Here is an 18,832-nt window from a genome sequence, read left to right on the forward strand (position 1 = left end):
TATTTTCATTATGTGATTATTCATGAGTAAATGTGATGTAAATTTAGATACTTATAGTTTATGCATTGACAATTGACAATTTTATCATAATGTAATAAATTAAAATGTATCATATATGCTTTATGATTGCACATATTTCTTAAATGTCCTAATATATATATATATATATATATATATATATATTCGCATTTCCCCGTTTCCAAAATTTGGGGAGGTCGCGTTTCGTATCGCTTCTCGTTTCGGAAACTCGTCCCCGTTTCCCCGTTTCGTGCAACCTTGACACCAGGATTAGAGGCTCATTCTCTATAATCAGATAGTAGAGGTTAGGATCTGCGTCACTCTTGACGAATCTCATCTTCTGCAAGTAACCATCAATTTGACTGTACCATGCTCTAGGTGCCTGTTTAAGCTCATACAAGGCTTTCTTTAACCTGCATACATGAGATTGCTTCTCATGTTTCTCAAAACCCTCTGGTTGCTCAATGTATACTTCTTCTTCTATCACCTCGTTCACGAATGCCTTCTTGACATCCATCTGGTGAATCTCCCACCCCATCTGTGCTATAAGGGATATCACGAATCTAATAGAAGTATACATGGCTACTGGGGCGAAGGTTTCTTCGTAGTCTATCCCTTCCTTCTGAGCATGCCCCTTAGCCAGAAACCTGGCTTTGTATTTTTCCACACTGCCATTTGAATCGTATTTGACTTTGTAGATCCACCTCGAACCTACAATGGACCTATCCCGAGGCCTAGGTACCACTTCCCAGACATCATTGACCATTATGTAACTGTATTCCTCCACCATAGCATCTTACCCATACTTGATGTTGAACGGCCTCTTGGAAACTAGAGGGTTCTCCAACCTGAGCCACCAAGGCTTGGTATCTGTCTGGCTATGTACTCTCCCTTTTCTCGTTCTTGGGCATATCGTCGAAATCATCTGCATCTCGTAGTTTCTGTTGAAGTTCTCGGCTTGTTATACCAGTGGTAGTGGGTATATCTATTTGTTCCTCCTCTTCACGAGACTCCACCTGTTGTGATACCTCTGGAGTTTTGCCTTTTGGAGAAATATTGGTGCTAGTTTCCGTTGGTCGAAGTGGCAGGACCAATGGATCATCCTTTGACTGCTCTTTCGAAGGCATTTCTTGAGATTTCCTGAAAGCTTTGTCCTCCATGAACTTTACATCTTGTCGAATCACGATCTTCCTATTCCCGGAAGATAGACTCTATATGCCTTAGCATTCTCGCTATATCCCACAAGATATCCTTTTTCCGCAATCTGATCCAATTTCTTCCTCTTTTCTTCGGGTACATGGCAGTATGCCAAACTCCCAAATATCCTGAAATGACTCACCTCAGGCTTCTTACCGGTGAAGACACTCTCCAGAGTAATCTTACCTAATGCCCTATGAGGAGTCCTATTCTGGACATACACTGTTGTGTTGCATGCTTCTGCCCATAGAAACTTGGGCATATCCTGATCATACAACATCGCCCTGGCTGCTTCAACAATAGTCCTGTTCTTCCTTTCTGCTACTCCATTCTGCTCCGAATTATAGGGGGTTGTCCACTCTCTTCTGATGCCTTCCCTTGCGCAAAAATCAGTGAAGTCCTTGTTGATGTATTCTCCACCATTTTCTGAGCACAATATCTTTATCCTCTTTCCTGTCAGATTCTCAACTAGAGCCTTGAACTCTTTGAATCGACCAAAAACCTCATCCTTGGTTTTTAGAAAGTAGATCCAAGTCTTTTTGGAATGGTCATCAATGAAGGTGATGAAGTATTCAGCACCACTAAGTGCTTTTGTGGACATGGGTATGCAGATATCTAAGTGTATCAATCCCAGTACACTCTTAGCCCTATTGTTGCTTCTGGAAAATGCCACTTTGGCTTACTTGCCTAGTGCGCATCCTCTGCATACATCATCTCGTTTGGTACGCAACTTTGGAACTCCTGATATTGTTATCCCAAGAATTCTTAGAGGCCCATGGTGTAAGTGTCCCATTCTCCTGTGCCATAGTTCATTCAAATCTTTTTCCCCACTGTTCCCTATCAATGCCATTTTGGAGATTCTAGTTGTAATCTATACTTGTTTCTTCTGACTCCAATCTGGGCCTTCTTTTTCCAACTCGGGTGCTTGACATATACTTTCTCCTTAATGAAGAAAACATCATAGCTCTTGTTTTGAAGCTGAGATACAGAGAGTAAGTTCATCCCCAATCTCGGCACAGGCAACACATTGGTTGCTCGAAGCTGATCCCCTGCTTCTGTTTGAAAGACTACAGTACCTCTTCCTACGGGGGCACATTTCGACTTATTTCCCATGGTGATTTGGAAGTTCATCCTTTCTTCTAGATAATTCAAAAAACATTCTCGTATTCCTGTCATGTGCCAGGAAGCTCCACTATCTATATACCAAACCTCAGAGGAGGCAGAACTCACTAAGCAAGGGACTTCTTCTTCCAGTCTGGAAGCTAACATAGAATAATCACGATCTATGTTCCTCGTGCTCTCTTCTTCCTCTGGAGATTTGCATGAGTCATTCTGAGTTGATGCCCTGGCACATGCTCCTAACTCATAGCAGGTTCTTTAATTCTGTTGCTCGATCTCTGCTCTGATACCATGTGAAAATTTCTAACACGAAATTCTACTGCAGTAACTGATTTATTTTTCCTACTCATTTCTCACAATAAGTTGTTTACAAAACCCTTCAGTAAACATTAAAAATAAATTCTACTGCAGTTATCACATAATAGGATAGAGAAAAATAACAGTGATAGACAAGCACAAGAATCAATCACATCAACACAATTATTAACTTATTTTTGGACAATTGTCCTTAGAAAAACTCAATGCGGGAAAACCGGTGCAGCAGATGAGGGTTTATTTATTATTCTTCAACAACAATCTCTTTACAAGGAATGATTTTGCAGTACATAGAGAAATCTTCAAGAAAACACCTGAGATAATTTTCCTCCTCAACTAGGAGAAATTCTGACACCCCACAGACCCTTTAGCCTTCACTGCGTCACCCCTGCATCATCTGCGTGAGGATTGCGTTATCCCTGCGTCATCTGCGTGAGAACTCGTCCCTACTTGCACTGTCTCTCAGAGTTCTCCCTTTGCGCTGTCCCTTTGAGGCACTGCGTCACCTCCTCCTCAGTCTCTGACTGATGCTGAAACCCTCCTCTTCCTTCACCCTACAACTCTCCCTCTGAAATCAAAATATTTCTCCTTGAGAATCGATTTCCCTTGGGATACTGAGTATTTGCCTGGTGTGTCTCCAAATGACTCTCAAGTCTTCTCTTATACTTTTCCTGTTAATGAATCAACAACCGAGATTAAGTCCCTAATCAATGGCTAAGATTAAAATAGACTTGATCCTCGTCTCTTAGAAGCTTCTCACCCATATCTTTATTAATACCTACTAATATTTTTATTTTTCTAAGTTTAGACTTAGGAACCCATTAAAAATATTAATTATTTTAATAACTCATCATCCGGGTGGAATTTCTCCAAATGATTTCTGGGTCTTGGAGATCACATGAATTCTAGCCCCTCCACAAAATTTCAGAGCTAGATCACATCTGATGCTACCCAAAGTCAACATAAGGCACCTCGTTGAAGGGAGCGATTAGGAGATTACAACATGTATCCCAATGCAATGCCATGGATTCCAAGAAAAATGACACAGATCCCAATGTAGATATATTTGTCTATTTATTGGTGCAAGGATCCCAAGTCAGTATCATGGATCTCGATGCAAGTAAATGGATTTCAAGGTATTGTGCATAGATCCTAACGTGGGGGTACCCGCCTATAATAACAAATCATGTCTCAACATGACATTAGGAAACATGCAATAAGTAATCCCTTCTAATAAGTTAATAACATCATAGCATAAGTTAGTTTTATAGTAAGCCTAAGTTTACAATGGTGGAGCAACTTTATCCTTATTACATGTCCCAATTTCTAAGCCTAGAAGTATTTCCTAGGTCACGTGGTTAGAGGTGTTGAAATATGTATAACTAGGTTCGATATTTGTAATGGCACATGTAATCATGATTTTATGTATTTGATGTAATGAGAAAAGTAAATTTATTATTGTTGTTCTTAAGGCATGGGTTTCATGCTCAAGGAAATTTATTTTTAGGTCAAGCTCCCATTGTGAGCTCCTAGGGATTGTCATTGAGTCTACAAGTCATTAAATCATTGTCATGTATGAAAGACCCATTTTGGGGCATGTTACATATTGTAAAAGAAATTATTTGAGTCAAAATAAAGTCAAATAACCCTCCAAGACCTCATCAAATGCTAACAAACAAGTCAGCCTATCTAGAAGGTGAAGTCGGCCTAAAGGCAGTTACAAGTCGACCTACAAAGATGGACATGAAGCCTATATAAAGGAGGACTCAACCTCATTCAAGGACTCACTCATAACACACACAAGTTCAATCAAGGAAGAGCAAAAGTGCGAGGAAGAGAAGGACAAAAGGAAAGAAGAAAAATCAAGTTTTGGACTGTTTTTCTTGGGTATTCTTCTCACACATGCGAAGTGAATTAGGGCCTCCTTCTGCAGCAAGTTGCAGTCATCATCAAGGACTGAAATTTGGGTCAAGGAAGGTCTCTCTAGCAAGCCGAATTGTCAAAGAAAGAAGTCAAGTGAAGTGAAGTTGAAAGGAGGCAAATTTGTCCATTTTCAAGCCACACGTGTGACCTAGGGTTTTTGCAAAAGAAGCCGAAATTACAGGTTTGCAACAACAAGCTGAAATTCTGAGCTAGGGCCGAAATCTGAAGCAGTGGAACAAGTTTGACCAATGTTGACTTGAAGGAAGAGAAGTTCATCAAGAAGAAGCTTTGACTTGGTCTTGGAGGGGTTTTTGGTCAAGGGTCTAGGTCTTGGAATTCGTCAATTGAAGATTCTATAAGAAGAAGAATTCTTGTGGGTTTTCCTCTCAAATTGGAGAGGTTTTGGCCTTGGCTGATCACCTATATCTTGTGTCCTTTGTCTTATTGTTCTTTACAGATTGGTAGCTGTTTGATAAAGAAAACACTAATAATAACAAGTAAAAGAAGCTAATGAAGTGAAGTAAAAATACACCACAAACAATTATCAAAGCAAGAGTAATCATTCTATGTTGCTGCCCCTAGAATTATCAACAAGAGGTAATGAAAAGAGATGAAATAAATTATGGATAGGGGAATGGGATTTCATGTATTGACTGTTAAAGTCATATGTGAGGATGTTGAAGGTCTTCTAACTGGTCCAACTAGCTTTCTAGAGCCAGGAATCTCCATTTTGTGTATGTAAGCTTTTTTTAGAGGGGGTTTTGCTTAGAGTTACCTCTTTGACACTTTATTTCATTGTATTCTTTGATTTTTTAGTCCCCTTTTCTCTAGATCTGGTTTTTTAACATAGGAGTTTAGGGATTGGGCCTTTTTAGTGAAGCAATATAGCGCTAGATTGATTATTTTTTAATTTTTACTTTATTTGCTCTTCACCTCTAGCCATTTTTTGGTTTTATTTGACTTTTCCTTAGACTATTTTTAAATTTGCTTAATTAGAGCTTGCTGGATGACAAGTGATTAAGTTAAACATGAATGTGATTAATATCCTTTAATGGAATGGGATGGTACTGAAAGGGAAAGATGGAAAGTGTTAAGTATACTTAAAATGTGAAGTACACTAAACCACTAGAGCCACAGTATCATTGCTTCCCCCATGTTTCCATGATACTTATATAAGGACAATTATGTCGTCCCGTGATACATGAGAAAACATAATAAAATCTTTATCCTTAAGACACGTATCATACCCAAAGTTTGTTATGTTGATGACTTAATAAAGAAATCATCATGGCCATGTCTAAGCAGAAAACCCACACAAGAGGAAGCATGGCACATCAATTGGAGTACATATTATGCATGAAGTATCATATATGAGTGCCTATAACGTCTTGAGGTTAAGGCATAGGAGTTGATATACCATGGCAAATTCATTTAAATAAACTCAGGAGGCATAGATCAACATATATTGATGGAAGAACAGGCTTAAATAAGAAATCTTCGACTGTGATTGTTCATATGTTTTCAAGAAGAAAGGCTCGAGCATGTCTCTAGTTGTAGTTATATGGTATAGCGGAATCACAATCATCATGGGTGCCCCTCTCCAAGGCTTGCTAGATTTTGTAGCAACAGGGTTTAGGGAAGGGCACTTTTGGGGAGGCACTGATTGATATAGAGTGTCCAAGGTAATCCATACTTACCACTTTCCATCTCTTCCTATTATCCATTTCCATTCTTCATGTTAGTTGTCATTAGTCATTTGGATTGGCACCCTATATCCATATCCTTGAGTGAGGGCCTAGCAACTTGGCCCCAAAGGTTGATGCAATTGAGAGAAAGTTATAAGCATATAAGGCCAAAGTGAAAGAAAATGAAAAATGTGAAAGATGGCTGGGACAATAGTTAGTGCGTGGGAAAAGCCTAGCATGAGCTCTACCTCCCCTCATTAGTCATCACCTAGTTCCTTAAGCATTTAGTGCTTCACCTTAAAGAAAAGAATTCTTGAATGTCCCAACCTCGATGAGTAGAAACTGCTACATCTTAAAGGGGTGTTGGAAAAACATAAAGCAAGCTTGGGTTCCTAAGCTATGCACCAAATAAAGAAAATTCATTAAAGTAAAAGGCACACTAGAGGGGTGGAAAAAGTAGGATGAGGAAATGGGTAACTCATGCCACTATAGTTGATCACTCCTTACATCGTTACACTCATGATCTTGGACCCCCATTAGCTGGTCCCATGGATGTGGCACCTTCCTTGAAGTTTCTCCCACTCCATGACCACCATGACACACACACATATGGATAGATGGGCTAACCTAGGACATGTCACTCCCCTATGGAGGCTAGAAGCACCTTATAGGGTCGTTGACCTAATCATCCTTAACAAAAGTGAGGTAACTTGTTCATAGATCCTGATCTAGTCAAGCATTTTGAAGGTGACTTTGTGAAAAGTATTCCTACATCGCTAACATTAAATATGGTTCACTATGATGCTTTAATGGTTTCATGGCCCTAATGAAGATGATCTCACTCGTTTTGGAGAGGTTTTGTTCAAGTGGTTTCACACTGCAGTAGGGATCCCTTGATGGATTGCTTCATTCTTCTTCAACACTTTCCAGCGAGGACTTTTCCTAGTTCTGATGGTAGACCTAACTTTTTGGCCCCAACGTTGCCCCTCCAAAGATGAGTGTTAGGCCTTGAGCAACTTCCACATGATACTGCACATCGTGATGAACCTCTAAATGTTGAAACACTAATTTGTGGTTCATACACCTTTGTGGGTTTTTTAGGGCTAGTTTGATGCTGCTAGGGGTTTTGTATTCATTCGTGTTGATGTTTACTATCAATTTTATATGCTTTGGTAGCCAATTCATGGATCAAAAATTCATTTTCTATTCATTCTAATTTCTTCAAATTGTTAGTTAGGTTCACAGTTCTGAGACACCATTTTATGCTTTGCTTGGATGATTTTGAGATGCCATTTTTTGCTTGGACAGGTTCACCCTATTGCTTTTATGAATTTGAAACACTCAATTTGGATCTTATTTGCTATTGCGCGCTGAAATTTTTGTTAATTCCATCTATGCTCTTTAGAATTTTTATCAATTGATTTGTTTGTGCTCCTTGTATGTTCCTTGTTGAACTCATTGAACCTTGTCTAGGTGAGCGATCCATCTCTAGGGATACTAATACAGCCTTTTTTCCCTCTAGAGTCTAAAACTTTTGTAGTTGCTTTTTTCTTTGTTTCCTTGACTTGTGCTTCTAGAGTTTGCACCTCATGTAATGAATTTGGAATAACCTCTTCTCCTTGACCATCTAAACGCTGACATTGATTTAATGTTCCAATTTGATACTCCCATGTTTTTCTTTTTGTGCTCACCTTGTAGGTCTCTTCCTATAAAGACTTGAACTCCTTTCCAAGTTACCATCTTTTTTAAGTTTTAAACTTCTTTACAAGTTTTACTAGCATTGGTACTTCCTTACCCTATGTTTCAGTTAATCTTTTGCTTTGATCTTTCTTGACAAACAATGTTAAACAAATTACTTCCCTCTTCTCCTTGATTTTTATGATTCAGGACATTAATCAATGTGCAAGATCTCTCAAAATACTAGCTTCTAGATCAATACAATCTAATATCTCCACTAGATTAACAGCTAAACATAGTTTTAAAAACTAGCTGGTCCGAATCGTAACTGGTCAGTTCGGCCAATTAGACAAGGTTGTTAGAATCTCCTTGCAACTCTAGGTCTGGTGTATGCCTTAGCTAGGAACATAAACACACTAGCAGTGCCTAACCTTAAAACATCTTGCGCAGCGGAAATATAACAGCAATGAGATCAATATGGTACACAAAAATTTAATGGCCCTGAACTTATTCTTATTAGTCCTTCGATAAGAAATCCTTAGGACTCTTGTACCAGGGATCATGACCCTTAACTATCCCTGTACAAATGCCAATATCAGGTCTATCTTTTGACCTGTACACCTAGGGTTGAGGCCTAGTTCATTAGCCTCTCATCTGCCCAAAAACAAAACGTACAACAATTAATTTACTTGCTGTACATACTTGGGCAAATCCCTTTAGCCCACTGTCCTCCTTGGCTGTTGCTGTCCTTTGCAACCAACTCACTGTCACTTGACTGAAGAATTCTGTCCACTTTCTGTAGCAAACTCAGGTGCTTCTATCTCTCCTAAAACTACCCAACCAACTCCTTCTTGCTGCTGTAGCCTACCACCACCTTTGGATTCCTTCCTGGTGGCTTGACAACCCTCTTGGCATGCTCAGCTCACCCCTCAGTCCTTGCTGTATCTTCAACCAACTTCCAGTAGCCATGAACCACCTCGTATCAGCACCTTGACCCTGCTGTTTAGCCTTTGGCCAGGTTGCTCAGCCCTGCGGGTGCCTTTGCAACCAACTCACGGTCACTTGACTGAAGACTTCTGTCCACTTTCTGTAGCAAACTCGGGTGCTTCTATCTCTCCTAAAACTACCCAACCAACTCCTCCTTGCTGCTGTAGCCTACCACCACCTTTGGATTCCTTACTGGTGGCTTGACAACCCTCTTGGCATGTTCAGCTCACCCCTCAGTCCTTGGTTTACCTTCAGCCAACTTCCAGTAGCCCTGAACCACCTCATATCAGCACCTCGACCCTGCTGTTTAGCCTTTGGCCAGGTTGCTCAGCCCTGCAGGTGCCTAGCACCTTTGGTCAGCCCTCCAAACAACTGTCTCGGTCCTCCTTCCAACCACAGGAACTGGACCTTCTTTGCTTGTTTGCTGCGGCTCCTTGCTACTCTTCCTTGGCTCTCCACAGACTTTTTCCCTTGCTGTGGGTTCTTGCTTGCTAGCTCACCACACAAGTTATGTCTCTTCTCACTTGATCTCTCTAGCCTATTCTTTGGCTAGTATATATACTTGTCCAAGGGGTGTGAAACCCCAAGTGGTGTGTCCCTTGGCCTTGCTGGCCGACCTGAGCCTACTTGACTCATAATTAAATTAAATTTATTAAATTCATTTTCTTGGGTTTCAAGCCCGCTCCTTTGGGTCCAAAACCCCAAACTCAAAACCACAAATCCCCCAAGGGCTTTTCCACTCGGAAATAACTTCCGAGCACCAAATCTCAACAAAGGCTTGACACCTAATTGACTAATCTGATTCTGATGCTAACCAACCAATTAGCTTACTCACTCGTGTGGTGGCTCACGAGACACAGGACAGGTTTTTTAAGCGGTCTTGGAGGAAGCCAGGAGGGTTGATCCCAATACGGATCTGGTAGTTGAACTAGGAGTTGAAGGAAGCGAACCACCAAGCATGGCACATGCAACTACTAGTCATGCAACTTGGCGAACTTGTGCTTCTGCTAGGCCTGGTACTACTACTACTACTACAAAGGTTGCAGATGTCCTTGAGCAGTTTGGAGAGTCCTCCGACTTTGAGCCATATAGTGTTTATGTAGCTCCTAGTGATGATCCCATGTCTAGTAGTGGTGATGAGTTTAATGAGTGATCATGTTGGTTAGTGATTTGTATTAGGCCATAGGTCCAGTAGCTTGTAGCATTGTTTTTGGACTCGAGAGGCCATTTAGAGCTTCATTGATTATGTATTTTGGTGTTTATATGTATTGCACTCAGTGCCATTTTGATATATTCACCATTACATGGTATATAGATATGCAAATTTTGAATATTTTCTCTGATGGTTTGGAACCATGGTTTAAAATCTTAAAAAATATTTTTTCCTTTAAAAATTAATTTATTAATGTATTTTTTCAAATCTGGTTTGATTCAGTTTCAGTTCAAAACCTGGTTAGATAGGTGGCCAGTTCAAAGTTTTCTTCCAGTTATTAAAACTATGCAGCTAATAGGTTGGTTCCCACTGGGTTCTCGAGGCTTCATACACGAGGCAACTCTCAACATAAATCCCACCAGACTGTCACAACTCCCAGCTCTACGAGACATTAGAGCCAGATCCAACACAGAGTAACAACCCATCAGTTTTCCAACGCTAGCTTTTTCAAGATGACTTTGAGTGTGAGGGGGTTTCAGGGTCCTCTCTGGCCTTTTTGAGTGACACTGCTAGGCTTTACATCAGTCCCTTGACTCCCATCTCAGCCACCAGGGGTGACAGGGCTCTCTCTCAACCCCTACCTGTATTTCCATTTATGTTGCAAACATTGAATTGGGTCTGTGGTGTTATGTCTAGGCCTGACTCCTTTTTCTCTACATTAGTTCTTTTCTTGTGCTAACTCTTACATGCTTGTCATGAATCTTTTTGGATGGTGGGTTAGTTAGTCTACTTTTATGCTTTTGGAGTAGCCTCTGGCAGTCCCGTAGATGCTTTTTTTGAATGTACCTTTGTTTCAGTCCCATGGACATATTTTGTTCATTGCTGGGAAGCTCGACATTAATAAAATTACGTTATCTTATATTGAGGCCTTCTTGTTGCCCATAAAATTTTATTGGAGCTTTCTGATAACCTCTACAAAAATGTCCACGTTCTTGCAAGTGATTACTTTTGAATGGAACTAGTTGATAATCCAAATTTGGTTGATTTTTCATGATTAGGGACATTGAATGTGATAGTTTTAGCTTTTGGAATGGCCTTTTATAGTTCCATGTTGATTTGAATTCTTGCACAGGAGGGAAGCTCTCTTATCTTTCTTTGTTTGGAGGCCATGGAAAGAGCCATTCCTTTCCCTTTGACATGTACATTGGAAGGCATTGTAGTCTCACCTTAACGGGGATTTCATTTGGCACTTTCTCGATTGGATGAAAGTTTAGGCTCCAATAGTCCCTGTCTAAAGCATTGTTACCCATAAATCACAGGCTGCTTTTATATGTCCCGTGTCTCTCATGCATTTTAAAATCCACCAGGGAGAGATCTCTTCTGTGAAAGATGACCTAGATTCCGTTTGATATCCAAAGATTTGAAGTTATGGTTTGGGGTTATAAATGATTAGATTCGCCCGAAAATGTGCAATTGTGAATTTGTGCCACTTTATCTTCGATTATAATAGATTCTAGAGACAGTTCTGGAACATTTTACAACATCTAATAAAATTTTATCTAGATTCAAGTTCCAACTTTTTGTTGCTTTCTCACATGTTTGGTGATGAGTGCTTTAGGAATAGCTGATGAATATGTTGTACTTATTTTGGACATTCTTTCTTTTACGTGAGAGTTGGATTGTAGTGGGACTACTATCCCTTCTCCATTGCTGCAAATGGATTTCCCACCATGAGAAAATTAAAGTTTAAAACAGGACTTCTTCAGCATTTCTCCACTCTACAACCAGTGTTCTCCATGTTCTGTGGACGTGAACTACGGATTCTGGTGGAGGTATTGATATTATTTTGATTATCGTGCTTAAAATATTCATCGGAATCTTCTCCAAATGTTCTGCTACATCAATGAGGCACGTTACATGTGCGTGAATGAATCTTAAGCTTGAAGTTTTCATTTGTTGATGCTTTCCATGCTACAATGTTTCTTATGCCTTGAAAAAATATTCACAAATAAAGAAATCTTTCTAGATACCATAGCTTTGTATTAAGGGGCATGGCTTATATTGCACAAAGTCGAAGAAATAGGATGTTGAATTTCTGAAAGACAAACGAAGGTGGAGTCCAAGAGTTATGTTCTGTTATTTTTCAGCTAGGTTGTTATATTCTGATTCTTAATTTTTGATATTTTGACATGTGCTCAAATTATTATCTGTATTCAATTAATTGGCTCTTTCCCTGTGAAAAAGAATGATGTAGTCAGACAATCTTGCAATTCTTTTATAAGATAATAGCTGTAAGAGATCAGCCAATAGTCAATTTAGTGTATAGAAGAGCAAGCTGTTGGTTGAATTTGTAAAACTGAAAGTCTACATTTTACAGCAGATGTTTCTTGTTTTAAATGAAACGTAACAAACGTATTTTTCTAAGGTCTGAAATAGGTCTCGGTGCAATTATGCTATTGACGAGAGAATGGCTTAGGCATATGCATTCAAGGGACTTTGTGAGATGCAAAGATTATAAAAATTTGTGTTTAACCAGTGCAATATAGAAAAATTTCTTAGACTTGGTTTTTCTTGATATTCTTTTCTTTAATTCACAGGCAAGCTCTTCAAATTCATCTTGGAGCTCAATTAAAAGTCGCTTTATTGAAATGGGATATTCTACTACTACAGTAGAGAAAGCAATCGAAGAATGTGGTATGTACTATGATTACATATTTTCTATATTCCTATTCTTTTTGACATCAAACGTTGATTTGCTCCAAGCTCAAGTTTCTTGCATGCACATTCTCATATTCTTGCCCTTGTTGTTGTAGGCCTAGAGAACGAGAATTCAATATTAGAGCATATATTGAATAATCAAGTGAGTGAGGTATTTCCTTTCTCTGTTTCCATAACATTGTTACAAAAGCATGTTCTCTATGATGATTTTGGTCATCCATCAAATTTGGAAGATTGGGTCCGAAAATTGATCCCTAATGAACTTTAGAAATGATGTGTACACAAGCAACATGTAGGTGATTATGATTATGCACAATATCCGTTTGTTTTGTAGGAAAGTCTGTCTGATTCATCATGTTGCTCAGTTAGAACTCACTTTGTGAGCATGGGATATTCTTCTACTTTGGTGGACAAAGCAATGAAAGAATGTGGTATGAGTACACTTTCAGCATATTTAACTGAATCATGATATTATACTCTGTTTTGTAATTGATGAATCTTTCAGTGGTTATCTTTGATTGCTACCATCATTGTATGCTATTTTGTTATTTTAGGCACAGAGAATGAGACTGCAATATTAGAGTTTCTCTTGAATTATCAGGTAGTTTATTTGCCTCTCCTCTCTGCCCCTTTCCTGGGTACTATCACAAAATAAGTAAGTATTGTCTTGCATTATCGAGTGAGTTCTCTGCTTCTGTGGATTGACTTGAAGAAATATGTTATATGAAATTGGCAATGTTTTTTGCATGTGGTTCGGAAAATTGGAACCATAGTTCATCATTAACATTAGAAATGTGGCAATTGTGTCAATGAAATAAAGATTTTAGCAACTATTATAGCTTAATATGCTATTTTTCTTTCAGGAAGTCCCTTGTGCTTCATCATCGTCTTCAATAAATTCTTATTTTGTCCGTATGGGGTATTCTTCTAGTATAGTTGACAAAGCAATTGAAGAATGTGGTATGTGTATACTTTGTACCTATCTTTTTTCAGAAGAAATACTTTGAATCTACCTGTGTTAAAACTTGATTGTAATGTACTGCTGTAGTTTGTATTGAAAGAATCTTTGAATTGGTTTTTTTCTTTTCTCCTGCCAATGCTTGTTGTTTTGTATTTTAGGCACAGATAATGAGACTGCGATATTAGAGTCTATCTTGACTTATCAGGTACTTTATTCAGCTGTTCTCTGTGAGTTTTTTACATGCTGTTACGAAAGAAATAAACTCTCTTTGTTGGTTTTCATCCTGAGGATTTGTGTACAGGCACTAGAGAACATTTCACATGATGAGGATTCCCTCACTAAGTCATACAGCTCAGATAATGAGGACATGGTTGAAGATGTCGATGATACTGCTGCATATGATGGTCAATTTTATGAGGTATTCTACCTCAACTATATGTTTTGATTGGAAATTTCAAATTCCTTTTCTCTGTTCCAAGCTTTTCATGGTAAAACTTGGTATTTGTTGTCCATACCAAATCGCAGATTCTCATTAGAGCTTCAAAATAACATTTTCAAAACATAGAATGTGGCCTTTTGCTGGGAAGGCTGCTGTAGGGTTGGTTATCTGATTTTCAGTGTATGGCTGGTTTAGTCCAGACCTAGTCTATGCTTATTATCTGAGGTTTCTTAATATGAAGTACAGATTCTACACTACGGATATAAATTTCGTCATTGTTGCAAGTGATTTGAGATTAAACTTTTTGGTTAGTCTTTTGGGATTTTATCTGCTTCTTAAATGAAATTAAATTTTAATCCCCCGCTTTCTATGAGTAAAACCTGTGATAAAGCTAGAAGTTGTTGTGAAAAAACAGAGTTGATACATGTTTAGCCGGTGGTAATTCTACTGCCAAGAGAAAATGCTGTGAATATAATTTCATGCATTGGAGATCAGGCACACACACACGTACAGTTTCAGGTTCATGTGTGTGTTATGTATACATGCACATACATGTATACATACAAAAATGCACTGTTGCAAACATTCGATGATTTAATATGGTCAAAGCTTTTTGATAAGCATGTCCCACTAGATGTCATTTAACTAGTTGACATCATGAAAGACATCCTTTCCTCTTTCCATTGAATAATGCTTTTGTATTCAGAAGGTGGGGAGAATTGCATGTGGCCATAAAATTGTTTATGCAGAGGGTGTTTGTCTAAGTCATTGCACAAAAGGTTTATACCATCACTCAAGTACTATCACCGTGTAGCAGAATGGAAAAGTGATCATGAGAACAACCTCATACAAGTTTTAGTTCCTTTTGAGGCTGTAGAATGTCCCTACATATTTTACAAGCCAAGAATTAATAATGTTGTTTACAAATGGGCAGGTATAGGAGTTTAACCATGTAGGGTTCAAGAGCCCAAAGGGATACCTTTGAAGAGAGAAGTGGAGCATGAAGTGGAACTGCTCCCTGATGCTCCATTGCTAAAGATAGTACTTTATGGACAATACATACTGGATGCAGATGAAGTGAAGACGCACATTTGCAACAACTATTACAGCAAGAAGTCATAAGGCCAAGAACTTCACCCAACATGTCACCATCATCATAGTACCTATGAAGGATGGAACATGGTGCATGTGCCCTGACTACAAACATCTTAACAAGATCACTTTCAAGAGTCGGTATCCATTACTTTGGGTCACTTACTTGTTGGATTAGCTACAACATGCTAAGTACTGTTGACAAATCCTTAGGGCAGCATAGTTAGGGTTTTTATTAATTTCGTTGCTCTTTTTTTTGACACTTTCTTGTGATGTTTCTGATTAATTCTTCTTTCCGATTATTATATTCTTATCATCAAGATAAATGCCAAACAATGAACATCACAAACACAACAGAGAACACAAGATGTAGGCACCCAAGCAAAATCCCTTTCCTAGGGGAAAACCCAAAAAGTTCTTATTCTCTTCTTTAGAATGAAATCAAATGAGACAACCTAGACCCTTTGACCAAGACATACTTTCTCCATTCCACCAAGTCGGCCTCCCAAGTAGACAAGTCAAACTTCAGCCAAAATCTCAAGAGTCAACATAAGTTATGCTTCCAAAAATAGGGTCTCGGCCCTCTCTTCTACTTCTGCAATCTTCAGTCTGTGATCTTAGACATGGTAACTTTGGCGTTGCAATATTTCAGACTTCAGATCATCCGCATGTGTGGGATAAGGATAGGAATTTCGGCTTTCCTTTGACTAGATAAATGTCTCTTCTTCATCGCTATGATATTCCTTCACTTCTAGGCTATTTGTATCCTTTTCTTTCAATTGAAATTACAAATCAAATTCCTTGCTTGGATCCTGTTGTCGCACAAAATATCTAGGCACTACGACAACGACTCAGATCGGGGGCTGTCACCCTGATCCCCAATCCCTTCGGTTAAGCTATCTCCTAACAACAGGCTAAGGGGGGTAGACCCTACGAAAATAGTATGGAGGAGAACTAGTTGGGAACCAACCAGTTTAGGAGACACAATCAATGGACCAAGTACTTGTTTTAGATTTACCAAGACTTATAGGATTCGATTAGATTTAAACAATTGATACTGGTGCCTTATGGAGCCAACTATCTTGCTAGGAAATTTTAGGACCAAGTAATTGATAATCAACTGTTGCTTGGATGAATAACTATCTTATATGAAATGCAGATCCTAAAACTAATGTGAGATGCAGGAATCTTGGTTAATTTTAGTTAAATGCCTATCTAAGTTTTAACCCTTCGATCTTTTCTATATTGAGCTTGATTCCATAGTAAATGGCAGAGAGAAGATAAGGTGAAGCACACTAAGGTGTGATTAACGATACCTCTCCTGAAAATCTAACATACTTGGTACTTCCGGCGCAATAAAGAGTTGTGGCTCTAATGACTGCACTGTTTTAAGTACTATTAAAAGCAGACTTCTCAAGCAAAGATGGATGGGTACCTATCTTTCTATCGACCAAGCTTATGATTGGGAGTAAATTTTAATTATGCAAAACTAACTTAATATGCAAATGCATGAGATGATTAGAAGATGAGATGAAGTTAGATTCAAGGATTGGAAGCACTTATGTTATATGTTAAAGCCCTTAATCACCAATATAAATATTGGACACTACACTGAAAGATAAACTTCTCAACAATATGCTATCACAATATAATGTCTAGTTAAATCACAAGCTTATCACGTCAATCTATTTAAATTCTTTGCAATGCAATTATAGCTCAAAGAGAACAATTTTTTTTTTGTAAATCTTCAATATCACCTTCAAGATAAATGCCAATGTTATAGATGCTCAACTACTCAATTTAGGAAACAAAGGATATGCAATTTATCACAATTCCGATGAAGAATACTTAACAATTACTTGAAAAATTCTCAAAGAAATATGCAATAAATATCCAATAATTCAAGTAATTAAACCACACTTAGAGTTAATTAAATGATGAGAAATTTCAATAGATGTCAAGCATAAAAATGTTTAAAACCCCTAGCATGCAAAAGACTTAAGCAATTATATTTCGAAAATTAATTACCATGAAGAACCATGAAATTCAAATGCTAGACACTTCAAACAATTCCGGATTTAAAATAAATTCCTTAAATGCTTTAATCCAAAAAAATTTCTTATTTTCCTATAAGCAAACTTTAGAGATGATTTCAAAAATATTTAGTTGTGTCTCAACTATAGAGAAATTTAAAATTTTTTAACACCACAAAATTTTCCCCTCTAAAAAATTTAAGTCGCAAACCCCTAACACAAAAAAAACCCCAAGAAGGAACTTTAGATAAAAGATTTAATTATTCTTTTGGCAAATTTAATAAAAGATTTAATTATTCTCTCGACAAATTTAATGTGATAAAGTTCATGAATGAAGAAATATTTTAATGTGGCGAATGTGAAAATAAAAAAGGGACTTAATTAAAGTTTTAATGGGCCAAAGGCCACATAAAAAATTTAAAATTGAAACTTGAAAGATTTTTTTTTTTTTTTTTTAGATTTCAAATCTATTTCAAAGTCGAAAATAAATAAAAAGCGATTTTTTTTAAATTTTCGTTTTGTTTAAAAAAACAAAATCAAAATAAAAATAAAAAAAAGAAAAGCAAGCACATTTAAAAAAAAATCGAATTCTTTTGAAGCTCAAAGCCAAATCCTTAAAACAAATGAGAATCAAATAAAACAAAATAATTTGATTTTATGCTTTGAAACTAACCCCAAGGAACAAAATACAAAAATACAAAGGAAATTGAAAGGAAGAGAACTGTAGGGACGCGAATGGAGAAAGGAGGAAGGAGTCGACGCAAGCAACAAGGGAGGACAATGAATCAGGAAGGAGCCGAGACGCAACAGAAGGAGCAAATGCAGGCAACGACAAAGGGAAGAGTGATGATAGAGGAATTTTGTAGGTCGAGCGAAAAGGGATGAATAGAAGCTGGAGCAATGAAAAGGGAAATAAGAGGCAAGTTGAGGGAGGGGTTCGAGCTATGGCCGCGATAGATTTAAGACGCAGAAAACAAAGAAAAGGAGCAACGCTAGCAAGGAAGAGAAGGAGCTGCGTGTAGGCAGCAAGGAGGAATGTGGAGCAGTAGGAAAGGGCTATTGCCAATGTTCCACCAAGACTCTGGTGCGGGGAGACGCACAGGGGGGACGTGTGGGAGTACCCTCAAATTTTAGGGAAATTTCGGGGGTGCGGGGAGTCATCGAGGTGTATATATATATATATATATATATATATATCAAGTTCATATTCATTGTTCATTGTTCAATAATGAAAGCATAAAAATATTAAATAGACAATTCAAATTTGAATCATTGATCCATCCTCATCATTCATTTTGATACATACATCATTCATATGACATACTCAAGTGACAAGTCTCATTATTGAATTAATTATTATTCATACATACCATGAGATTCGAAAAACAAAAATAAAAATCAATAATAAAATATTCAAATACATTGATCGATATCATTCATCATTCAATGGTTCATCATTCTACAATCTACATTGATTTAAAAACTAAATTCATCATCCATCATTCTAGAATCTAA

The 18,832-nt window shown here is 37.9% G+C and overlaps 1 protein-coding gene across 4 annotated transcripts in view; it reads left to right on the forward strand.

Annotated features, from left to right (window-relative positions):
* Positions 1-18,832, forward strand: part of LOC149207605 (DNA (cytosine-5)-methyltransferase DRM2-like) — a 221,815-nt gene that overhangs the window by 70,364 nt on the left and 132,619 nt on the right. For 2 of the 4 annotated variants that reach the window (XM_089395810.1, XM_089395808.1), the window contains exons 3-9: positions 12,672-12,768; positions 12,888-12,943; positions 13,127-13,223; positions 13,347-13,393; positions 13,656-13,752; positions 13,912-13,958; positions 14,055-14,171. In XM_089395810.1, the coding sequence (XP_089251936.1) occupies positions 12,672-12,768; positions 12,888-12,943; positions 13,127-13,223; positions 13,347-13,393; positions 13,656-13,752; positions 13,912-13,958; positions 14,055-14,171 (558 nt within the window). The remainder of the gene's footprint in view (positions 1-12,671; positions 12,769-12,887; positions 12,944-13,126; positions 13,224-13,346; positions 13,394-13,655; positions 13,753-13,911; positions 13,959-14,054; positions 14,172-18,832) is intronic. The other 2 variants (XM_089395812.1, XM_089395809.1) reach the window with 1 other exon arrangement.

This window comes from Pinus tabuliformis, chromosome 1_2 (genome assembly GCF_031772625.1).
Source record: "Pinus tabuliformis cultivar Carrire ecotype Pingquan chromosome 1_2, CPIR1, whole genome shotgun sequence".
In the NCBI taxonomy this organism is placed as follows: Eukaryota; Viridiplantae; Streptophyta; class Pinopsida; order Pinales; family Pinaceae; genus Pinus; species Pinus tabuliformis.